General features: G+C 52.5%; 10 protein-coding genes across 10 annotated transcripts; 4 read left to right on the plus strand and 6 right to left on the minus strand.

Moving 5' to 3' along the window:
- Positions 1-303: 303 nt before the first annotated feature.
- VTN49DRAFT_6463 (uncharacterized protein) lies at positions 304-531 on the plus strand (the record flags this gene model as incomplete). Its single annotated transcript, XM_069414625.1, has 1 exon — positions 304-531. The coding sequence occupies one exon, from the start codon at positions 304-306 to the stop codon at positions 529-531; it is 228 nt and encodes a 75-aa protein (XP_069265852.1).
- A 72-nt stretch (positions 532-603) lies between these two features.
- Positions 604-1,732, plus strand: VTN49DRAFT_6464 (uncharacterized protein; the record flags this gene model as incomplete). Its single annotated transcript, XM_069414626.1, has 3 exons — positions 604-734; positions 796-1,164; positions 1,273-1,732. The coding sequence occupies 3 exons, from the start codon at positions 604-606 to the stop codon at positions 1,730-1,732; spliced, it is 960 nt and encodes a 319-aa protein (XP_069265853.1).
- Positions 1,733-1,882: 150 nt separating this feature from the next.
- Positions 1,883-3,317, minus strand: VTN49DRAFT_6465 (uncharacterized protein; the record flags this gene model as incomplete). The annotated part of the gene is made up of 4 exons (XM_069414627.1): positions 1,883-2,489; positions 2,549-2,879; positions 2,968-3,058; positions 3,141-3,317. The coding sequence occupies 4 exons, from the start codon at positions 3,315-3,317 to the stop codon at positions 1,883-1,885; spliced, it is 1,206 nt and encodes a 401-aa protein (XP_069265854.1).
- Positions 3,318-4,178: 861 nt separating this feature from the next.
- Positions 4,179-6,138, minus strand: VTN49DRAFT_6466 (uncharacterized protein; the record flags this gene model as incomplete). The annotated part of the gene is made up of 7 exons (XM_069414628.1): positions 4,179-4,686; positions 4,753-5,058; positions 5,119-5,254; positions 5,326-5,521; positions 5,583-5,619; positions 5,687-5,797; positions 5,855-6,138. The coding sequence occupies 7 exons, from the start codon at positions 6,136-6,138 to the stop codon at positions 4,179-4,181; spliced, it is 1,578 nt and encodes a 525-aa protein (XP_069265855.1).
- Positions 6,139-7,415: 1,277 nt separating this feature from the next.
- Positions 7,416-14,205, minus strand: VTN49DRAFT_6467 (uncharacterized protein; the record flags this gene model as incomplete). Its single annotated transcript, XM_069414629.1, has 3 exons — positions 7,416-13,360; positions 13,410-13,546; positions 13,598-14,205. The coding sequence occupies 3 exons, from the start codon at positions 14,203-14,205 to the stop codon at positions 7,416-7,418; spliced, it is 6,690 nt and encodes a 2,229-aa protein (XP_069265856.1).
- Positions 14,206-14,587: 382 nt separating this feature from the next.
- On the plus strand, positions 14,588-15,238 carry VTN49DRAFT_6468 (uncharacterized protein; the record flags this gene model as incomplete). The annotated part of the gene is made up of 2 exons (XM_069414630.1): positions 14,588-14,924; positions 14,982-15,238. The coding sequence occupies 2 exons, from the start codon at positions 14,588-14,590 to the stop codon at positions 15,236-15,238; spliced, it is 594 nt and encodes a 197-aa protein (XP_069265857.1).
- Positions 15,239-15,460: 222 nt separating this feature from the next.
- VTN49DRAFT_6469 (uncharacterized protein) lies at positions 15,461-16,183 on the minus strand (the record flags this gene model as incomplete). Its single annotated transcript, XM_069414631.1, has 1 exon — positions 15,461-16,183. The coding sequence occupies one exon, from the start codon at positions 16,181-16,183 to the stop codon at positions 15,461-15,463; it is 723 nt and encodes a 240-aa protein (XP_069265858.1).
- A 545-nt stretch (positions 16,184-16,728) lies between these two features.
- Positions 16,729-18,416, minus strand: VTN49DRAFT_6470 (uncharacterized protein; the record flags this gene model as incomplete). The annotated part of the gene is made up of 3 exons (XM_069414633.1): positions 16,729-17,034; positions 17,084-18,203; positions 18,253-18,416. 3 exons carry the CDS (start codon positions 18,414-18,416, stop codon positions 16,729-16,731), a joined length of 1,590 nt encoding a protein of 529 aa, XP_069265859.1.
- Positions 18,417-18,936: 520 nt separating this feature from the next.
- On the plus strand, positions 18,937-20,872 carry VTN49DRAFT_6471 (uncharacterized protein; the record flags this gene model as incomplete). The annotated part of the gene is made up of 7 exons (XM_069414634.1): positions 18,937-18,978; positions 19,037-19,131; positions 19,187-19,208; positions 19,261-19,302; positions 19,357-19,377; positions 19,426-19,599; positions 19,649-20,872. 7 exons carry the CDS (start codon positions 18,937-18,939, stop codon positions 20,870-20,872), a joined length of 1,620 nt encoding a protein of 539 aa, XP_069265860.1.
- A 271-nt stretch (positions 20,873-21,143) lies between these two features.
- VTN49DRAFT_6472 (uncharacterized protein) lies at positions 21,144-23,213 on the minus strand (the record flags this gene model as incomplete). The annotated part of the gene is made up of 3 exons (XM_069414635.1): positions 21,144-22,345; positions 22,397-22,483; positions 22,541-23,213. The coding sequence occupies 3 exons, from the start codon at positions 23,211-23,213 to the stop codon at positions 21,144-21,146; spliced, it is 1,962 nt and encodes a 653-aa protein (XP_069265861.1).
- Positions 23,214-23,440: the final 227 nt, after the last annotated feature.

Raw genomic sequence — 23,440 nt, forward strand, 5'->3', positions numbered from 1 at the left:
GCTGCTGATTCTAGGGCAGACCCGCGTCAACACAGGGTGACAAACTTCCCTCGTGATGTATATTTTTACTAACATTCAGGATGTGTGGATATGGGAATGGCCACAAATCTCTTTGATACGCACTACAGTATTATAAAGTCCTACTATATTCTATGGTCACGTGACGCAGTGAAACGCGGTCCCCGTCTCCTTCAGCTGCCTTGCTTCGACCCCATCACAGCCAGAACTCAAAAACGAATGACCAAACAGCCAATCAGGAGTTGCTCTTTGGGTCAATGAGTCAGCAAAGCATCAGGCGGAAACATGGTCACATGCAAACCGAGCCACTCACGTGCCTTTGACACCTTATCTTATCAGGCCGAAACCCCCCGACCCCCGCTGTCTCCGTCAGCATCTAACCTTGGGCGACGAGGGAGGTATGCTGGCTGGTGGTTTCTAGTCATCGGTGCTTGTTTGCGTCATAAGCGGGTTGTCCTTGGTTGTACTTCCTTTCTTCAATTTCCAAAACAGTTTTGCGTCTGTAACGTCTAATTATCTACCGTGAGACAACACCGCTGAGCCGGATCGTCCGCCGGCTCGTTCCATAGCAGAGACGCCTCGACCATGGCCACACCGGCACAATGTTACTATTGCTTTGAAAGCTTGGACGCGGCATTCAAAAATAAGGAGCCGCCCAGTTTGGCCATTGTCGAGGATCTCTGGGAACAGCACGAACGGTACAAGCTGAAGAAGACGTGAGTCCGCTTCTTTTCTCGGAATCATCCCTTACCGCCAAATTCTGAGTTCGGAAAGTAGTCTCGAAATCGAAGAGGATGACGATGATGACAATGCTGCCGATGACTCAGTCGCCTCTGCAAGATCCGAAGACAGCCGACCGGGCCTCAACCTGCTGGGCGTGTCGCAGCTACATCGTGATACGCTCTCGCCCGTGTCTTCGCAGCCATCACGAACTCCGTCGTCGACCCTGTCTACGAATTCCTCGCGGTCAGCGCTGACGACGTCCACCACTGTGACGACGCCGAGCGAGCAGCTCGAACGACGTTACCCGCTCTTTGTTACCTGGAACACGATTTCGAAGAACGGGCAAAAGAGCCTCCGCGGATGTATCGGGACGTTTGAACCGCATGAGCTCTCAGAGGGGCTAAGAGAATATGCAAGAACATCGTATTTCCCCGCAGTTACCCATCATCCCATCTTTTGCGCTCCTAGTTCAATTACCTTGGCGTAATAGAGGAGATCACTGCTAACGAATTAATTCATTATTTGACACAGCGCATTTGATGATACTCGGTTCTCGCCAATCCCGCCATCCCTGCTGCCGTCTCTTTCCTGCCACATCACTCTACTAGGCCACTTCGAGCGCTGCGCGCACGCACTAGATTGGGATCTCGGCACGCACGGCCTGCGCATCTCCTTCATCTACCGCAACCGTCGCTATGGAGCCACATACCTCCCTGACGTTGCCGTCGAGCAGGGCTGGACCAAGGAGGAAACGGTCGAGAGCTTGATGCGGAAAGCCGGGTGGGATCGGTCCGGTTCGTACTCGTCCACCAGGAAACTCCTGCGTGGTAGCTCCAGTCGGTCCGGCCATAAGACCTGGCCCTGGGAAGAGGTCGAGGATTTCCAGGCCACGCGATATCAAGGTCTGGGCGCGACGGCCAGTTACAAAGAGTGGATGGAATGGAGGGAGTGGGTAGCCCAGGAGGAGAGTCGGGCGAAGCTCTTGGGATAGATCCCGTATCTGCCTAGCAAGTTCCGGTCGATCTTACTACTATAAGTATAAATTGATGAAGAAAACGAACGCATACGCTATTTCAATGAATTCATGGTATCAATCGAAATCATCACATCATTCAATATAAAAACCCCGAGAAGATCAAGTCTAGCGTTGTTGTTTGCTATTCCACAACCCAGTCACCACCTCATTGACCTTTCTCTCCTGCTCTCTGATCTGCTGCTCTGTCTGCCCTCTTGCGTTTCCCCGTGAATCAATGACCATTTGGTCAGGGTCAGCACCACGGGACTCATCGTAGACCTGATTCCCATCAACACGCTCTGGGCGGGGGTCGACCGACGTCGCGCCATCCATCATCATCAACCCGCCGCCTTCACGCAGCTTATTGATCGCACGGACGGTATCGATAGCGCGGTGTAAGGTACGGCGAGCGTTGAAGTTCTTTTTAACCGTCGGCAGGAGGTCCTCGCCGGAGCCGCGGCGTTTGCTGCCGGCCCCGCCGGCACCGTTCTCCGGGGCGATCCAGGGGTGCTGCAGTGCTTCGTGCGCGGTGATGCGTTTCTGGGGGTCGATCGTCAGACAGCGGTTAATGAACTGGCGGGCAGTCTCGGAGACGTTGCGCCAATGCTCGACGGGGGTGAAGGAGTAGTCCGCCACGAGGATGGCCTGCATCTCCTCGAGGTTCGACTCCCGGTCGAAGGGCGTGTAGCCGCAGAGGAGGAAGTAGGTGATGACGCCGATGGCCCAGATATCCCTGTTACATCATTAACGCTGAACTCCCTCCATGTATAGGGAGGAATAAGGGATGCGTACACTGGCTTTCCATGTCCTGTCTTCTTAAAAATTTCCGGCGCCATATACCCCGGCGTACCGCACGTTGTGGTCAACACGTGGAACTGCTCCTCATCCATAATACGCGAGAGGCCAAAGTCGGCAATCAGCAGGTCGGCGTTATCCTCGGGGGTCCGGAACAGCAGATTCTCGGGCTTGAGGTCGCGGTGTACGATGCCGTGGTCATGGAGGTACGCAACGGCGGACAGCGTCGCCCGGATCAGGTCAGCCGCATCGCTCTCGTAGTAGCTGCCTTTGCGGCAGATGCGGTCGAAGAGTTCGCCACCGAGAGCGAGTTCGGTAACGAGGTAGACTATTTTCCTCCCCAGTCAGCACTTTTCCAGGGCCAGATAAGTGTCGGAAGAGAGGTGGAGGAGCATCGCGGGGCAGTTGGTACGAACGATTGTTCATCGTCTCAAAGTAGTCAACCAGCGTGAGGATATTCTGGTGACCCATTGACACCTTCTTCAGCACGGCAATCTCATTGCGCACCTGTTGCACACCATGTTGGTATCAACGCCCCGCTCTCTTTCTCAATCTCAGAAGCCTCTGGAGGGGGGTATTATGTCCATACCATATGCTCTCGTCCCGCCATCAGCCGCTTATTGATCACCTTGGCGGCATAATACCGCCCCGTCTCGATGTGCACGCATTCTTTGACAACCGAGTAGGAGCCCGCTCCCAGGGTCTTTCCGGTCTTGTACTTGCATGGCTGGATCTGCGGTCGTTGTTGCGGGTGTGTTGAAGACATTGATAAGAGACTTCCGATCTTTTCTCGCTAAATTCCGTGTCCGTAAAAAAAGATGAAAGACTCGATTGCTTGAATATGAATTGTTATATCCCAGAGAAACTATGACCGATGGACTGCTTATGGAGTACTCCAAGATTTCCCTATCGCTAAAGTGCTAGTCGTGTTTTAGCCTCGTTAGCCTACTGGGATTTGGACGATGCGGATCGCGGATCGCGGAATGGAGGAGCAGGGGCTTGGCCGCTAGGGCCGATTGGTCCAAGTCTTGGCTTGCAAAACAATAAGCTCTTGCAAAATGTAGATAATTGCGTGATTATTGCAAAGATCCTTGAGAGCTGCTCACGTGATTTTAAAAGCCTGGACTCGTTCACGTGCAGCCAGTAGCCCTATGCCACGACTAGCTCGCTGTCCGCTATCAATTGGATGAAATAGAGTTATTCTTCGTGTTATCAGAGGATATAACTATTATCGAGCAAAATGTTTATGTCCCATGATCTTCAGTACTCATTTCTCCAGGCTTCACTCAAGACTGAACATCATGTTGATCCCTATAACTAAAACACAGTTGAAACAATCGAATGCAACGGAGGGGTGCTAGTGGTGCTCGGTTTCTGTTCCGGAAATTCTCCGTGAATGTGATTTCAAAGCATGACCCAGAGGCCGGCATTTGTAGGAGTAGACTCCGGATTTCTATGGGCAATGGAATCCAAGTCAAATGTCACGCCTCCGTTCCAGCCAATCTCCTAGTATCAGATAGATCACAAAATGGGTCAAGTCAGGGATGATATAGCCCGAGACAATCGGATTGCTTTGCGTGACTACCTATATACAACGCAAATCATGTCCAAAGGTAAATACGATCGCTCAGGCGTCGCATGGAAACGTCTTGCTCGTCATCCTTTCGACATCTTCATCGTCACAAGCTTTTTGGATGTTCTCAAAAGCGGTTTTCAGGTCACACGCCGGCATTTGCACCAGACCCGGTGAAGTGACTCCTCCTGGATACGCCACGGCTAAACCAGATCCATCCTTCTTTATGAAAGGTGTCTTTTCGTTCGGCTGCCATAGCTGCCCGCCTTCTTTGATGGCATTCAGAGAACTCTCGAGCATGTCGACGGCACGAACACCCAGATAGCCATCCTCTGTCACAAGCCTTTCGATCCCTGGCACGGAATTGAGCTTGTCGAGATACCAGGTTTCCTTGTAACTTGACGGGTTATTTTTAGTAGCCCCCGGCTTCAGACCGTGCTTTATGTGCGCGACCGCAATAATCCATTGCTCGTCACCGCGGCAGATTTCGTAGAATTTTTCGCCAACGCCGGTCCAGGAGAGTGTCTTGTCAAGTGGCTCGCCACATTTTTTGCTAGTTTTTCTGTTTCATGCATTAGTCCATGAACTTTCCGCCCATCGAGGTTCAGTAAGACTAGTGAAATCATACCCGAAGAACGGAGTACTGTATTTATCACTGTCACCCCCAGCAAACTTGGGAGCAATTTTCCAAGCGTTCGGTATCAGAGCGGCAATGAACATTTTCCTGAGTTCGACATGATACTTTCCCACATCGTCGGCGCCGTCAAAGCGGACAAAAGCTCCACCATCGATTGCCTTGTACAATGCCTGCAGGCTTTCAGTACTGCCGCTGAAAAGGGCCCTGGTATGGTTTAACTGCATGTCCAAGAAATGGTCGTATACGGAGCCTAGTAGATTAAACACTAGTGCTCGAGTCGAGTCTCCTGACGCTTCCCTATGCGATAGGTTATTCCGACGGGTCCACAGAGAGGTGAACTAGACAGCCTGCTCTTACTCCGGAAGGTGAATCAATCCAAAAGGCATGGCCATACTGACGGTCTGCATCACGCCGTCTTTGAGACGGGGAAATCTATCTTCCCACTTCTTCTTCGCCGCATTATTTCGGATCGCATTTAAAACCGCTTTGTTGACTATTACCATGCACGTAGTATATTAGCATCGTTCGGTTGAATTCAATTAGAGCCCACGGCTCTTGTTTGACTGTTGTATGATGGATACTTGCCTCGTTCCATAAATGCGCTGGTTCCAAAGAACGCAAGGGTTAACATTGGGATAAGGACATCTCCTAGAGCATCGAACACTTTGACTTCGGGAGCAAAGATTTCGGTGAAGGTTGGAATATCGTCCTGAATTCTGTCATGGGCGGCTTTGACGGTCTCGTATCCACGATGAAGCATCTAAAGGACATCCTGTGAGTTTCATTCTCTGCAAGCATGATTCTCGGAGAATGGTACTCACTTTGTGGATATTTCCGAATGAGTTCAAGATCAAGTATCTTTGATTGCGTCGTACCATTAGCCATGCGTACTGAGGTGGTTATATCCGAAAATCGACCGTCTTACCCGCAAGCAAACGCCGTCTCGTGACACTGGACAGTCGGCACATTGCACGCATCATTATCGATATGGTGGCATCGCCAATTTTCTGGACCATGCATCTTGTTCGAAATATACCTGTCGACAATCAATCAGCCGACATTCTCGAAACAGAAAGTGAAATTGGTTACATACTCGACATAGGAGTAATTCGTCCTTGTCTGATTGATGTACCAGTCATAATCCAACACCCCATGCAGGTAGAAGCAACCCAGGCCATCCCAGACATCTCTCACATCGTTGTCAATGGTTTTGATGAGAGGGTCGTCGCAGGGCTTGAGAATCTTCTCTCGAATGGTGTCGTTGATCAAACTTGACGGTAAATGAAGAAGGTAAGGGTCATTTAAGTCCGGAGGGGGTCCCTGTGCGCTGGCAAATGCCAAACCCACGATGAACAGAAAGGACGACAATGCCCGCATAATGTCAATCAGAATAGTTTACATGATCAACTCCAGGATGGGCGGCTGCTCTACACTTCATGTACTTTAAATACATCTCTCCAAGAAACAGGCCTGATCTATTTCCAGGAAATAACCGAAATTTTCCGTCCTATCTAACATCTAAGTCACTCGGGCATTCCTTGGAAAGGATTCCAAGGGTTGTCTCCATGAGCTACTTCCAACGAGTTCGGAGTAGGATTAAACGCCCTATGCTGCCATGTGGGAACCAGAACCTCTCATCATCCACAAAACAGAAAGCAAGTCTGTTGGTATGCACACATTTGTCCCCATCAAGACTATGTACGGAGTACAACCTTCGTCTTGGTCGCCTGGTTTGGAGTCGGGATCTCGGGATCTCGGGTTGATGGTAATGGGTTCCAGTTGCCCTGGACAGTTTAGCTCCTGAAAAGAGACGTTGACGTGAGCGCCGTGTTCCAGAACTCTCTTGACTGATGGAACTGTCCACTGCAGTTATATCACTGTCCTCATATGAATTCTACCATTAACGTTCATTACTGATCGATAAAATTCTCAGACTTGAATAACCAGCATCAGATCAAACTACGCAGCCTCAGGTACGCGCATTTCTGTCGAGTTGTACATCCAAAACCAAGCATCCCATAGTCGAGAAGAGGTCAAAGTTACTCCGCACTGTAGTAGCTTTACTTACGGCCCCCAACGCCGAGAGGAGTCCAGATCGAGAATGGAGAGTAAAAGTAAGATTGAGTTTTAACCTTAAACCCAAATCCTTGTTGCTTCGGATGCCAGAGCCTCGCTCTAGTTCTTCCAAGTATTGGATGATTTATCCAACTAACGCGAACAGTAGCCCAGCCAAGCCATTTCTGGAAAGTCCATCGTCGATATTGACAAGGGATAACAAACATCCACGGAATTCAGAAAAAGAATGTCATCAATCTCATCATAAGCTAAATTAGGAACTCGCTGCCTTAGGCGAACAAATCCGCTTCGAGGAACTTCACAATTAAAAGCCCAGAAGTCCTCACAAGGAAGGTTGCGGATAGGTATTGCTGAATCAACTGATCTATTATAGATGACGTTGGAATGAACGCACTGCGAGTATTGCTCGACTGGGGATGTGCTAATGATCCGGCTTGTTTTGATTCTTTCCAAAGTGTGTACATTCGCTATCATAAACCAGGACTAGGTATACATAACATGACCCCAAATCCAAACGCCAACGCCATCCATGCGTCCAGAATAATCCAGTAACCCAATGCATGTAAATACAACGACAATTAAATCCGATCCAGCACCCCTTGGGCCACACTCTCCAACAACTTCAAACCATGGAACCTCGCTGCGCTGACCATCACCCGTAGCCTCTTCACCATCGCATCGCGGTCAAGCGTCGCTGCCCACGCACCGCTGCAGGAGCAATGCTCCATGAATACGCTTGTCTTGAGACTGCCGCACTTGGAGCATTTGAGGTCCTGCGTTTGCCACGCCACCACTATTCCCTGTACCTCGGCAATCAGCTTCTCCTCCTGGGCCAACCGGTCGAACTCCGTCTGGCAGAAGGGACAGCGCCATGCCTTGGGAGTGGCGGAGGAGCCATCCGTTTGCGAAGGATCTGGAAGTACGTCTTCGTCCCGGCAGAGGTCGATGTCACGCAAGAGGCAGCAAGCGCTGCAGGTCAGCTCGCGCAGCTTGAGACTCGCGCTGGGGTTTTCAAAGCGGCCGTCTTTGCTGAACTCGCGGACTTCAAAAAGCGCAAGGAGCTCCCGCCGTAGGAGTCGCGTCTCCAGCGCAGTCGTCTTGGACAGGCTGAGGACCTGCATCAGGCATTTGACAAGCTCCAGGGCCGGATTGCGGTTCGCCTCGTTCGGGTCCTCCAGCGCGCCAGGCAACACGGGAAACACGTAGTCGGACGCCAGTTCCGGATGCAGCAGTTCATCCCGCTGTCGCCGAATCAGGCCAGCGATCTGCTTCTTCAGTGGCTTCGAGAATCGATCTGCTAGGATTGTAGTCATGCCATCGTCGCTTGTCTCAGCCACCGGCTTGGGGATCTGGGTGAGGCGCGGCGTTGAGTCTGGCTCGCCATCGGCTTCCTCACCGTTCTTCTCGCTGTGCATCAGCTCAATGTATTCAACCACCCAGTCCTGGAAGATACTTTGCATCGGCGCCGGCAGAGACCGACTCATCTGCCAGTGCATGACGGTCTCCAGCTGCTGTTGCTCCGCCTCGACAACCTCGCGACAAGCTTTGCCGCCGTAGTTGAACTCATCATACCACACCAGATAATCCCAGTATTCCTTAATTTCGAGATCGATGAAATGGAACACCGGCGTACCGCGGATCGATTTAACGACGTATTGACTGTATGCGTACGCATTACCGACATTCGTCTTGGTGGTCTGCAGCAGGAGCCGCGTCGGGCTAGCAAAAATAACGTTCGAGCCCACGCGTCGAAAGTCTCCCATGAGCTGCTGGAACGACTTCTTGGACATGACTCGCACGTAGTGGTGCAGCGACCTGTCGTACAGATAAGAGCTGGGGCTCTCCACCCATCGAATCAGATGCTGCACCATGATGTCCGCCATGGTGTTGCCGTTACACGCCTCGGTCCACCAGTGCTTGACCAGCTCGCGCAAAACAGCAACTCCGGCGGACGTAAACGCCTTGTCCGAATGCAAAACGCCCGTGCCGTCGCCAGTCCCATTGGCGGGCGCGAGGAGCGCGTCACTGCCTTCGAGCTCATTGATGATCGACGATGTGAGGATTGTGTTGATGGCAAGGTTGCGGACCTCCAGCTCGATCGAAACAGTCGAGTATGTGCCAGGAACGTTGACTGACGGCATGTCGACCGTCTCCAACGGCCCGACAACGTCGTCTTTCTCATACCCCGCATGGTCTGGTCGTGGCCCAGCTGACCACCAGAGAACCACGTTGTTCTGCTGCAGCCGCCGTGCATACGCAATGTCAATCAAAAACCGCGGATCGTCGCTTTCCAGGTTGCAAACTGGCACGTCGCCATACCGTGCCAGCATCGTCAAATGGTGAATCCACGCGCTGAGGGACAGATAATGTGCTACCAGCCGCTTCGCAACAAAAGTCTGCCACCCCAAAGGCGGCATGTCCATATCGGATAGCTCGGGCTTGATCGACAGGATCGGGTAGTCCCGCAAGACAGGCAGGCTATGGATGAGCTTGTGCTTTTGCTGAGACTGGATCACAAACACGACCGGCTGGTTCTCCTCGCTGCGCAGCTTCTTAACAAGGTCGCCGATTTCCAACAACGCCTTGCGCTCAGCGGTGACTTGCACGTTTCGGAAATGGATCTGATCCTGATACTCAAACGCTTGAGCGGTTGTGTCAACACCGTCTGCCTGCAACTGGCGGGTGCGCAAGTCAGAGTAGATTTTGTCCACATTGGGCAGACCCAGGGCTTCACGAGAGCGACTCTGGACCACGATGTGTGCTTCATTCTTGGTGGTTGAGAAGAGGGCAAACACCTGCCTGTCCCCGGAAGCTACATGGTAGAGGTAGTAATATGCCATTGACTCTCCTTCCAGGTAAGGCCGGTCGGTAGTCTGGTGCATCAGGTGAGACAGATCAAAACCACGCTCTAGGCCTTCTCCAAGCACGCCACGCTGGCTCTCATCAAACGTGCAGGTGCTGCCCAGCTTCATCACGGCCCGGATGCTAAGCGGAACATTGCGTTCATACACTCCCTCGACGCTGGGGTGGTTGACAAGCGCCTCCAGCTTCTCCGACTCGGTCACATATGTTTCCTCGGGCAGGGTCAGTTTGAAGAGGTGTACCGAAGGATGCCCGTTGGGCAAGACATAGTTGACTCGCTCCACTTCGCAGTTGGGGACATCCACGTCGGGCAGAGTATCTCCCTTCAGGTTGATTAATAACTGCCGAGGAACCTTCACCGTGAGGGCGTGCACTTTGCGGTCGATCAAGACAAATGCCCGCACCTCGCCCGGCATCTCCGTTTCTCGGAGCTGAAGGACTTGCCATGTGCTGATGTACATCATCTCTGCTTGGTTGCGGAAGAAGTTACTCAATGAGTTAGACGCCCCGCTGCTAGGCTTCTCGCCAAAGAGCTGTCGGCGTCGTATCCGCGCCTGTCGCTGGATCTTCCATTTTTGCTTCTGATATTTGAGGAAACCCTGATAGTCTTCATACATCGACGGCATTGTCGCTGGAAGGGACGCGTACGGATCAAGAGAAGTGTTTGAAGGCCCTTCTGGCAGTTTCCGCTTCTGCGGCGTCTTGCTCGACGGCGATGTTACTCGATCGTCCGCCACCGCTTGCGTGACATCTTCCATATCTGCAGCGTGCGAGACGCGATGGTCCATAATATTAGTCGACACCTCCGTGAGAGGGTTCTTCTCGAACATGTCGGTCATCTTCTTTTGCTTGAACTTGTCCTCTCTATTCCGAACACGTCGCTCCAGCCAGTCGGGAAGCGGAACTCTGGGCACGGGGTTCTTCAATTTCTGCAGCACGGCCGGGATACAGATGAGCTTCTGGATCATTGAACCCAGTCGCTCTATGTAATAGTCCCAGTCGATGACGGACCTCGGATCCATGTCACCGGGATCATCTTTGAGCCATTTACGCAGGAAAAAGCGCTTCACGTTTTCCTCCGCAGAGAAAATCGTGACAGGGATGGCTCGCTCGGCCACGGGTGCGTTCTTGGGCTTCTCCGAGATGATGTATTGGCAATTGAGACCACGATCCTTGATCATCTGCTCTCCCAGAAACTCTGCTAGACGCTTTGCGGTGGTGATAGATGTCGATTTTTGACCTCCGTACTCTTCTAGCGTCTTGCTCATGCTTCGATTCTCGCAAATCAAATCAATAAGCTCCTCATCGGCCAGGGTGGCTCCCCGCTCGTACAAAACGTCCAGCCACCTGTTGGCGACTCGAGCCACCGATTCATACGTTTCGGCCAGGTTCGAACCGTCCAGGAAGAACTTGAAGATTTGTTTCTGGAAGATCTTGATGAGCTTGAGTTCACCTCTTCGTTTGACCTCGAACCCCTTGAGTTCGGCCAGTGAGCCGTCTTCGTTGAAGACGGCGTACCGCTTCTTCAGGTTCTTGTCCTCTTCCTTCGACGCGGGCAAGATCATCGCCTTGTATGGACCGTCGATCTCGAAGAAGATGGAGTTGTCGCTGGTTGTCTTGTACTTGAATGTCTTGGGATCCACGAGCGTCTGGTACTGGTGATTGGTGAACCTGCCGTGCACAATGTAGTTGAGCATGACGCAGGGATACGAAATGCGCATCTTCTTCCCATTCTTCAAAGTGAATGTAAAGTTCTCCGGAAACGTCGCGGGAAGCATGCACCAAATCCCATCAGTGTCCAGCTCCAACGGACGGCCGATCCGCTCCACTAGCTCTCGAGCCATTTGAATGATGCGAGCGCCGGTAAGACACGTAATACCAGCCATTTCCATGGAATACCATCGCGAGCCCTTGCGCATCACATATCCGTAAAAACTATTCAAGATGACCTTATGGGCAAGCTGCAGGGAGTCGTAGAGGACAATCATTTTCTTCGCCTCTTCGATCTCGACGGGCGGCGCACCAGCCTCCTTCAGGGCCTCCGTCTTCCCTTTCCACACTTTTTGTTTGCCCTTAAAATCATATCGTCGATCACGGAAATCGCGGACTGTGTTGACGTAGAATGGATTCTCCCGCTGGCAGACGATGGCTTCCCTCTCAATGGTCTTGCTAACGTATAGCTTATGGTAGATCTTCTTGCTGTATTCTTGCAGCCGCTTTTTGATTATGGCCGCTTGCTCTTCCTGGCTGAGGTCGGAAAAGACGCGCATCGGCGCTCCTTTTTGCCGTCCTGGGAACTTTTCGTTCTCGACGGCCCTGCGGATCATGTTGTACTCGTCCCTCTTTGCCGGCAGGAACTCGCCACGCCACGCCCATGTGAGACGACGGTCGCAGTTCTTTCCCGGCCGGTTGAAGTCGCAGGCGGCACAGTCCGATTCTTGCTTGATCGAGTCCGGCTGTAAACGGTTCGTGGTCATGATGTTAGGATACATTGATGCAACATCAAGATGGTAAATGAGCGGCCGCTCGGTTCGGTCTGGTCTGTCCCTCAAGTCTCTTAGCCGTGAGGCGATTTGTTCCTTGACTTCGTCAAAGTTCGCAACGTCGTCCAGAGATTTCTTCTCTTCGACCTCGATGCAGAACTTGAGTGAAGCTTCAAGATCGTTGAGCAGCTTTTCGATGGCTGAGGGGTCAATCGTGAACTTCTCGGGAATATCACTTCGGAACACGCCCGATTCAATACTCTCGACGTGGCCACCAACGTAGGTTTGTGAGTCAAGGAGGTGGCCCTCGTAGAACTCTTCCGGAGGGTCCTTGTGCTTGTTTGGCAGGACAATTCCGTTTCTATAAGCCTGCACAGTGAGAAGCATCTCACATAGGGTACCCGTTCCTTTGCGAAGAACATCGTCGGGGTTGAGAGGAAGGATCGTGCAGAGAGAGAAGATGAAGGGGTGGATATATTTCATGTAGAGGTAGTATGTCGCAACGGCATCGGAAACCGAATACTCTGCAAGGGTCTGGGGGCGTTCGCTTGCATATCGTGTCATGACCTCCGGGTCCAACTCATCTGGATCGTAGCCGAGCTTTGCGACAGTGACGGCTTTCAAGCCTCTGCTTCCTTGAGGCAAGTAACTGTCACGGTTGACCCAGGCATAGCAATCCATATGGACGCAGTGGTGGCTCTGGTAGATGTCCTCGCTGTTCTTCTTGAAGCCGATCTCGGTATACATGTCGATTCCCAGTACTGACGCGCGAGCCTCGACGAACGGCCAATCGAAAGTGTCACCGTTATACGTTGCGATGACCGTTGGTCTTGCCTCCTTGATGTGGCCAAAGAAGCGCTCCAACGCGCTCCGCTCATCGGGCTCATTGAAGACCACGAATGGACCAGGGAATTCTGGTTTTGGGGTATACTCAAAGTCGTTGATGTCCTCAGAGACGATTTCACGGTTCGTGATTAAGAATCCGTTCCCATCGATCATATATGAAATCATCATGATTTGGTCAACGACCGGATCGGGGAATTTCAACGGCAATTTCGTCGTTTCTATATCGAAAGCCAGAACAACGGGGTCGGCTCGCTGCAGACGCTCCTCGATGCAGGTCAATGTGGTCACGCCGTGCTTGACTTCCACATCGTACCATTTTCCGATGCGGATATCTACCTGCGTTAGCCAGGAACTCTTGATGTCAGTTATCATGAGGAGTACCTTTGTCGATAGCAACGCGCACATGGTACGGAACATCGTACTCTCGAATATCAACAATATAATCGCTCGCGTTCAATGCTGTATTATTCCGTGTGTCATTATATTCGTCATCAAAAAGATCGAAGCCAGCCGATGTCCTATGGCAAATTTAGCATATATATCACAACTGAACAAGCGCGGGGACCGACCTGGCCATCTCAGCATATGTATCCATTGCTGTCACATTCTTCTTATTCTTCTCGGCAATAGGCATGAGCACCTTGCGCGCCTCCAGCAAATTGCTCACATTGGCAAAGCTCAGCTGGATGAACGTCCGTTTATGTCCAAGCAGATGGTTCGGCATCTGCAGATCATCCTTCACGACGCGCTTAATACCCTTGACCACGCCTTCGAGCACCCTGCGACACCATTCCTCGACCTCCGTCTCGTGGCCGGCCTTAGCGGCGATCAAGAAATACGGGTCATACTCCACCGTCGCCTTGAAACTCCCGCCGTCATCGTCGATGAAGTAGAAATCCACCCCGGCGCGACCTCCGGGAATATTCGGATCTTCAATCGACGTGCTGTGCATGTTGATCAGCCAGCCGGTCCGCCGGGGCCCGGATTCCACTCGGGGAAATCCAAAGGACTCGTCAATGCTGTTGACGAGGCGCGTCGCTTCGAACTTTTCATCTCGCGAGGTGGCTTCTGTCGAGCGGAGAGAGGCAAACTCGACTGTTTTCGTCCGTTGAGGGTTGTATTGTGCGGTCCGTGACCGGAATTTGTTCCCATATTTGCTGGGTTTTCGGACAGGCATTGTGGTGGTGGTCGACCTGTTCTGCCCTCATGCGCTAGAAATGGGCGCGCGCCGAACTGAACTCGCAATTATAGGGTCTGTCGGGCAAAAGAGGGCATGTTGGGGGCGAATTCGTTGTTTTGTCGCAGTTTGGAATATCAGACATCTACTTACACCAGCTTGCTGGAGTCCTCAATGTTCTTTGACGCGTTCGCGTTAACGCGCTTTGCAAATATCCGCATGTGATTGGCTGAAACCATGGCCTTTGTTATTCTTTCCATATTCAGATTAGCGTGTTCTTTCCGGAGAAAACAACTTCCTCGCCGAATCTATCAGAAGATCAAAGATCAGCAGAGTTGATCTTTTGTTGAAAGGCAAAGAGTTCTTGCGCCGACCGATCACCATGGCAGAAGACACACGAGAGCCCGAAAAGACATCCCAAGAATCCACCACCTCGGCAATCGCCCCTCCCAAAAAGCACAAGTATGACCTACCCAAAACCCAAGTCGGAAAGCTCTGGGAAGCATTCGGCAATCCGGAACAACCAATCAATGAGTTCTCGACCGCCAAGTATGGCAAGACGGGAGAAAAGGTGGAAGATGTGGACCTTTCAAAAGCAATTGGCACGATATCCATGAAGGATTTTGCCAATTTCTACAAGGCGCCGTGTGCGCGGGACGGCTTGATGTATGGTTTGGGCGCTGGGTTTGTTGCCGGTGGGGTACGGGGGGTTCTAGGAGGTACACTCAATCATTTTTGTTCTCGGTAGGGAGAGCGTAGTCTGACGAAATTGTTAGGGTTGGCCAAGGTCTGGCCGGCATGCAACTGGGCCGTCGGCACTTTTGCCGTTGTCTCCATCGGCGCGCACGAGTTCTGCCAACGCCGTCGGAAGCAAGAGCTCGAAGGCATGAAACAAGCGGTGCAGATGATGGCGGAGATCAAGAAGAAGAAGCAGAAAGAGGCCGAAGAGGCAAAGGCTGCACAAGCAGCGCGAGAAGAAGAGGAACGGCGAAAGAAGAGCTGGTGGAATCTGGCCAATTACAAGTTTTGGTAAGAACGAATGCGGCGCGCATATCATCTATGGCGATGATAAAGGGAGTTGAGGCGTTTTTTTGGTTCGGTGGGATGAATTTTTTTTTATGTCTCATTATTTGTGAAAGAGCTAGACGCTTGATCCAGGGGCATATCGTCATCCATGTACAGTATCCAAAAGAAAACAAATTACTCCAAACTCCACCTCACAACGCCATTCCGTGCAAGAAATCATCATCAGGTATCAACCGTCAAGAGCAAATTTCACCCTTTTCTGAGCGCTCCCATCCGATAACGCACGAGCAGCCGCCGCCGCCGCATGGGCGCCACCATGGCGCCGTTCGAGCCGTCGCTCCCGAGCTTCTCTCGCTTCGCGCTTCTTCCACTCGGCGATCTGTCTCTGGCGCTTTTGCGCGCGGGCCCACGCGATTGCAGGAGTCGGCTTGAATCCGATGCCATTAATTCCATAGCCATCATCTTCATTCGGGTCGGCAGAATTGAAAACGGTGGTCTCCGACTCGCTGCATGATTCAGGGTCCGGCGGAGGTGGCGAGAGTCGCCGCCGGTTTTGTCTGAACATGGCCACCTTGCGCGAGACTGAAATCGGTTTCTTTTTCTTCCTCTCTACTGTTGCGGAGTCGCTGGCGCCGGACCCAGCGCCTTGTTGAGCGGTTTCTCCTCCAGTCGACGGGGGAATGAATCCTACTCGCCACTGCACTGCGGACTTCCCACTGTCGGCATCCTCATCGTGCGACGAACTATCATAAATCGCCAAATCCTTCAAACTTCGTGCAACCGATGTCCGCGGGCTGTACCGGCCGCTCTCTTCCTCTTCGAGTAGCAGTCGGTCCTTGCCCTTGTCATGAAGACTCGCGAACGAGACAGTAGACGATGGCGATTCACAGGAGGAGCTTTCTGGCTCGGAGGGCTCTCGCTTCCGCTTGTTTCTACTACATGGCGAGGACATACTTGCCATCATCAATCAGTTCGTAGGCGAACTCCTATCTATCGATAGGAAATGTGGGGATTGCCGGTGAAGGAGATGTATGCATCAAACCAGCTTTTGATGGGGGAAAGTCGGTCATCTGAAAAGCTGGAGTGTTGCAGGCTCCATTATGAATAGAATGAAGGAGTATGAATGAATAGTCAGTATCTGGTGTCGAGAGAAGTGGTTGTTGACGTCGAATGGGCCTTGAGGATTCCCTCTCCATGGGAACCTGGGATCCACGTGAGTTTCCATTCCAGTTTAGGTTAGGGTCAGCCCTATTTCTGCCTGAGGCAACTGCGTAGCTGATCAGTGCAACCACTTGAATGATGACAAGTCCTTGACAGCAACAAGTGTCCTGCGTCGACAGCTCAGCATTGAATCTTCGTTAAATACTATATAACCTTTTATACATCTTGCCAACACAAACTGACAACCAGGCAAATAAAAACGCAAAGCGCCAAACAACCGAAAACGCCGCAAAATCATAAAAACACAATCCCATCCCGAAGAATCGGAGCTCAGCATCATGCCTTGGACTTCTTCTTGGATGGCTCTTCTTCGCCTTCTCGCTTGCGCTTCTTCTCCTTCTTCTCCTCCTTGTCTTTCTTTTCCTTCTTTTCTGACTTGTCTTTCTTCTCTTTCTTCTCTTCTTTCTTTTCCTTCTTTTCCTTTTTCTCCTTCTTCTCTTTCTTCTCCTTCTTGTCCTTTTTATCCTTCTTTTCCTTCTTCTCCTTCTTCACCTCGGCCTTCTCAGCATCGTCCATCTCCACATCGCTGTCCTCCCCGGCGTCGACATCCATGTCGGCCAGGATCGAATCCATGGCAGATTTCTGCAAAAGTTAGTCAACACTGCCCTAGATATCGAAACCAGGAACATACCATAACATCTGCATTCTTCGACGGCGGTGCACCCGTAGCGTAGAACTCGAGACGCTCTTCGACCTGCTTCTTAAGAGCTTCTCCGAACTTGGTCGTAGGCGTCTCAGAGAAGTTATCTATCCGCGACGCAATAGAGCACTTGTTCGCCAAGAAGCGGGAAATGCGGCCCTTGTTCTTTGGCCCGGCCTTGCCGATGAACGACGAGTGGTAGAGAAGCCCGTACTTGGGAGTATTGCCCTTGGTCTTGAGTGCGCGGAATAGCGCCTTCTCGGCACCAAGGATCTGGACGGTCGATGCCGGGTACTTGGCCAGGTTGGTCAAGCTGCCGGCATGCGAGATGAGCCGCGCGCCGACGATATCGCCAATGAGCGCAGCCAGGTTCGGGGCAACGACACCCATCTTCTGGACGAGGTACGAGTGCAGCGATTTCCGGTAGTTGGCGAGGTTGACGACTCGCTGGGCAAAGGCCATGACGTTCTCCATGTCAGTTTCCGAAATGTCCTGGCCCATGCTGTGCTTGGCGGCATCGATGATGTTGCGCGCAAGCCCCTCGTCATCATCCACCAAGGCTGCGAGGTCGTGCAGCTTGTCTTCCGACAGGGTCTTCTTGTCCCGGATGAAGAGCGCCACCTTGGCATAGCGGTGGTTCTCCGAGACGATCTTGATGAGCTCGGGGAAATGCCACGAGTACCATTCGCGCATGCGCATGGAGAACGTGTTGATGGCCTTGTCGAGCTGGTCAATGATTGCGATGGCCTGGATGATGTGGTTGTCGTCGCGCTGTACGGAGAACTTGACCTTTGCGCGCGAGTAGGCATGACCCAAACCGAGCTGCGCGGCATCCATGTCGCCTTCCCGGAGCCCCTTCAGCAACTTCGTCGCATGCATGCGGATGCCGCGCAGCATGTCCTGCACCACATCGCTGGTGTCGACGGTTTCGCACTCAATGTTCGGGAAGGCGGACTTAATGCTCGTCGCCAGCACTTTGTCGTAGACGCCCAGGCGAACCTTGTTCTTCTTGCCCGCCTTGGGCAGGTTCAGCTCGAGAAACGAGATCAGCGTGTCGGACGCGACGCCTTCGGAAATGTCATTGATCTCGCTGAGCGCTTGCTTGTTGTTTCTAACCGGGAGTTAGCGCTTGCAATCCCGATTCGAAAACGAGTACATACTCGAATGGCAGAAAACTGACGAGATTCACCATCTTGCTGAATTTCTTCACATCGTTCAAGCTCTCTTGAACCTCCTTCAGGTAGGCACCGACAGTATCCGCCTGGTGCACTACCTTGAAGAGGGAGTAGCCCATAGGGGCCTCGAAAAGAAGAAAGTCGGTCATTGCTCGAGAATTGTGAGAATATACCGACTAATTAAGAGGCCCGTAATGTCGAAGAATGGGCGAGAGAATCGGTTCAAAATCGCTTTTGATCTGATGGTGAAGCTTTTTTTTTCTTCGGCACTAACTTAATCCGGATTAGTCATCTTTTCAAATGTGGAATCTTGGCACGACATCACATTGATTTGCAATCAATGTCTATGAAGTAAAATGAATTGAGATTTGATATAAAGCAGATAGAGAGATCTATGAAAACATACAGAGCGAGTGACGATAACTATTCGTAGGAGGAAAAAGAAATCAACCAAAATAGAGTCGCTATACTGTTGTAGCTGCTATGTGCAAAATGTTTTGAAAATGTGCACCATTTTGCATCCCGCCTCAGTGTGGGATCACGGCAGAACGACATCACCGCCTTCGAGCCCGAGCAAATCGACCTTCGGTGTAGAGCCATCGTCTTCGGGGTCGAAATCCTTTTGTTCCCGTTGATAATTGCTGTCGTACCGCGAGTCTCGCTACAGCAATGTCTGCGACGCAACTACTCAACCCCAAGGCCGAGTCTCGGGTTCGTGCAACACATCTTCCTCATATTGTTTTGGAATCTGCATCTGACATTGCTGCAGCGGAGGGGCGAAGCTCTGAGGGTGAATATCAATGCCGGTATAGGACTGCAGGATGTCCTCAAGTCAAATCTGGGTCCAACAGGGACGATTAAGATGTACGTTTCAGTTTCTTAGAGAAATTTGGGTGGGAGGATGCTAATACACCTTTAGGCTGGTGGATGGTGCTGGAGGGGTAAGAGCTGCAAGAGCAAAGAAGGATAGCACGATGCTGACCTCATGGTCAGATCAAACTCACCAAGGATGGGAATGTGTTGTTGAGAGAAATGGTATGCTCAAGTCCTCTCTACTCTATGCCTGATATCTGCTAACATCTGTCGCAGCAAATTCAAAACCCCACGGCTGTAAGATTCTCCTCGCCGCTATTACTGAGCAAGTGCTGAGATTCAAAGGTCATGATCGCCCGAGCTGCCACCGCGCAGGACGAAATCACCGGCGACGGAACAACATCGGTAGTTCTCCTGGTGGGTGAACTACTGAAGCAGGCGGATCGATACATCTCCGAGGGTCTGCATCCGCGAGTCATTACGGACGGCTATGAGATTGCCAAGAATGAAACACTTAAGGTGAGTACTCGCCCTGCCGGCTTGTGCATGGCAGAAACTAATGGCACAGTTCCTTGATAACTTCCGGATCCACAAAGAGATTGATCGAGAGCTTCTTCTGTCGGTAGCGCGCACATCGCTTGCGACCAAGCTGAATAAGTCGCTGGCAGAGCATCTGACGCCATCGATCGTTGATGCTGTCCTCGCCATCCAGCGGAAGCCAGCCAAACCGGACCTGCACATGATCGAGATCATGAAGATGCAGCATCGCACTGCAATGGACACGCAGCTGATCCGGGGTATTGTGCTGGACCACGGCGGGCGCCATCCAGACATGCCGAAGCGGGTCGAGAACGCCTACATCCTGACCCTCAACGTCAGCTTGGAATACGAAAAGTCCGAAATCAACTCTGGGTTCTTCTACTCGAGTGCGGAGCAGCGGGACAAGCTCGTCGAAAGCGAGCGGCGGTTCGTCGACGCCAAACTGCAGAAGATTGTGGACCTGAAGAAGCAAGTCTGTGGCAACGACCCGAAGAAGGGCTTCGTCGTGATCAACCAAAAGGGTATCGACCCGCTCAGCCTGGACGTACTGGTAAAGAACGGCATCCTGGCCCTGCGTCGCGCCAAACGACGCAACATGGAGCGCCTGCAACTCGTCTGCGGCGGCTCGGCGCAGAACAGCGTCGACGACCTGACGCCGGACGTCCTCGGCTGGGCCGGCCTCGTCTACGAGCACCAGCTCGGTGAGGAGAAGTTCACCTTCATCGAGGAAGTCAAGGACCCCAAGTCCGTCACCCTCCTCATCCGGGGCCCCAACCAGCACACCATCACGCAAATCAACGACGCCGTCCGCGACGGCCTGCGCTCCGTGTACAACGCCATCGTCGACAACTGCGTCGTTCCGGGCGCGGGCGCCTTCCAAGTCGCCTGCGCCGCGCACCTCCAGTCCGAGGAATTCCGCCGCACCGTCAAGGGTAAAGCCAAATACGGCGTCGCGGCTTTTGCCGACGCCTTGCTGACCATCCCCAAGACGCTGGCGGCAAATTCCGGACACGACATCCAGGAGGCCCTCGCCAAGATGCAGGACGAGTTGGCGCATACGAATGTCGTGGGTCTGGACCTCGCCACGGGTGAACCCATGGATCCCGTGCAGGAGGGAGTCTTTGATTCATACCGCGTGATGAAGAATAGCATTGCGTCGAGTACGGGAATTGCGTCGAATCTGTTGCTGTGTGATGAGTTGCTCAAGGCGAGACAGATGGGTAAGCAGGGGGGTCCTGGAGGAAATGAGTAAAAAAAGAGAGAGAAAAAAAAATATGTTGTTATCGCCATGAAATAGAACAGAATAATACACATCAATAAATACATTGAATGAATCAAAGGATGATCCTAAAGTAAATACACGAATCAAAGAAAATCAGATACCACAACGCTCAACCCGACCGACGACCTCGCCCATGCAAAAAAAAAAAAAAAAAAAAAAAAAAAACCAACACAAGAGAGACTTTCATAACAAAAGATGCATCACACATATCCTCCTTTTGGTCCCCTTTTTTTTGGTAGAACTAAGTAATCAAGAAATCCATCTTCATATCCTCGATAATCTTCTCCCAATCCCAGCTATCCTCCATCCGGGTATCCATGACTTCCCAAACGTGCTCGACAACCTGCCTCGCGGGCTCGATGTTGCGCAGATTCGAGTAGCGTTTCAGATCATCAAAGCCCTGGCGGATGCGGGCGCGCTGGCGCTCCTCGAAGGCGGAGCAGCCGATGAGGAACATGGGCATAAGCATGATGCTGTACGCGCCGGAGTCGCGGGGCAGCATGTCGAGGTACCGCAGTGCGTCGTCGACGACCTGGGAGATCTTCTCGCTGGGCCGCGAGGGGCGAATTGTGCGGTATAGGTAGACCCAGGTGGATTGCCGGTAGAGTTGTGCGGCGCACCAGTTGGGTGTCTCGGGCGGGTAGGATGGCTCCCAGGTGCGCAGACCGGAATCAATGTTGACGGCCTCGCTCAGCGTCTGGTAATCCACCGCCGGCTCGTAGCCCTCCTGTGCCCGTTGCCGGATGCGGTCCCGCAGCTTCGTGATGGCCGAGATGTAGTTGAACAGCCCGTCGAAGATGCCCAGGAATGCGCTCGCCTGCGCGTGCGGCACAAAGTCCGGCAGGTGCAGTTCACCCGACGCCAGCAGCGGCCGTCGGTCGCGACACGTAATCGAGTTCGACACGTCGTGGTATTGGAAGAACTCGATGATGAACTGCCGGAACTTCTCATTCTTGGGCTTCTGCGTCACCAGCAGATACCGGGCCGCGTCCATGTGTGTTCGATATTCACCTCCGGTCTCTCCCTCGCAGATCGTGTTCAGGCACAGCGCTAGCGTCGACGCGATGATCGGATCCTCCACCAGCAACTCAGGCTCACCATCGTTCTTCTTCGCCATCCGCGCCGCATCGATGCTCCGACGCAAATCCGTGACCGCCCGATCAAAGTGGTAGTGTTTGCGCTCCTTGAGCCGCACATCCGGGTCCCGAGCCGACAGATGCGATCCCGACAAACACATGAGCGAATGCATCAGTCCGCGATGTTGCGTCGCCATCGGCAGGAGAATCTCCTTGAACGGATTCGAGTCATCGTTGATCAACGTCAACACTCGGCTAAACTCAAACACAAAGTGATCGAGGAACCGTCGGTCAATCTCCGTCTCAATGCCGTCAATCAGAATCGGCAGCCCCCGCGGAAGCGCCGACAAAGACCTCCGCCGTGCCGCTATTATTGTCAGCTGCATCCCGTGCAGCAGGCCTTCGCCTAATAACCTACCATCCTCCGCTTTTTGTTTCCCGCTCTTCCAGATTTCTTTTGGCGGATATCCTTCACAGACGACTGCATTCTTCTCACAGTTGAGGCCTATTTCCCATCCATCAGCATAAACCGGCTTGCTACAATTTGTCTAAACACGCTTACAAGATGGCTTCGTTTCGTCGCACTTCTTCTTCCTCCGTCGACACGTGATGCAGCCCGTCTTCGACCGACCCTTGGTCACCTTGACGGGCTGCGTACCAGGTATGGGCAGCGGATGCTTACGGGGCCGACCTCGTTTTCGTGGCGCCGGGACAACCGGGCCCGAGGTGGCTGTTGAAGCCGTGTCCCCAGTGGTTGTTGTCGAGGCTGAGTCCACCGACTTCATGACCACGTCCACTCCATCCTCCTCGACCTCCTCTACCTTCGGGACGGGCTCAGGGGAGAGAGACTCATTCGCCGCCACCAGAGTCACACTATAGGAGGCGATCGGGGTGGTGGGTGAGGCCACAGAAAGATCAGAATCGCGACGCATTGAGACGGTGGTTGGGGAGACGGGAGGGGCTATCGACCAGTTTGAAGCCAGGTCATCGGAAAGAACATGGTCGGGCGATTCGCGAGACGATTCGGAAGAACTCGACACGGTCGCAAAGTCGTTGTCGATGTTATCCGTCGTGATGGTGGTCGTGGTTGTGGTGGCCGAAGTGTTGGAAGGGGGATCAATCAGACGATGAATAGGAATTGCCTGAGGGGAGACGGCCGAGGTCAAGCGGCACGGACCGGACCCATCGAGGACGGGTGGAGATGGCACCGGGACGGGATGGTCCATGGACTCCATGAAGATAAGATGGCACTACATACGAACCCAGAGTGCACGATACGGGTTGTACAGAGATCAAGGGAATACCTTGGGGGGGGATGAGAGAGCGAGTCGAAGAGCAGCCGAAGACTCTTGGACTCTTTTTTGGGGGGGGGGGGGTTCAGCCTTTGACTTTAGAAGAACATGGGGGCATCAGGCGAGCAGCAGCCTGAATAAGCTTGGATTTATAAAATCAAACAACTTTT

This window comes from Thermomyces lanuginosus, assembly GCF_041956635.1.
Source record: "Thermomyces lanuginosus strain ATCC 200065 unplaced genomic scaffold VTN49scaffold_40, whole genome shotgun sequence".
Taxonomy (NCBI): Eukaryota; Fungi; Ascomycota; class Eurotiomycetes; order Eurotiales; family Trichocomaceae; genus Thermomyces; species Thermomyces lanuginosus.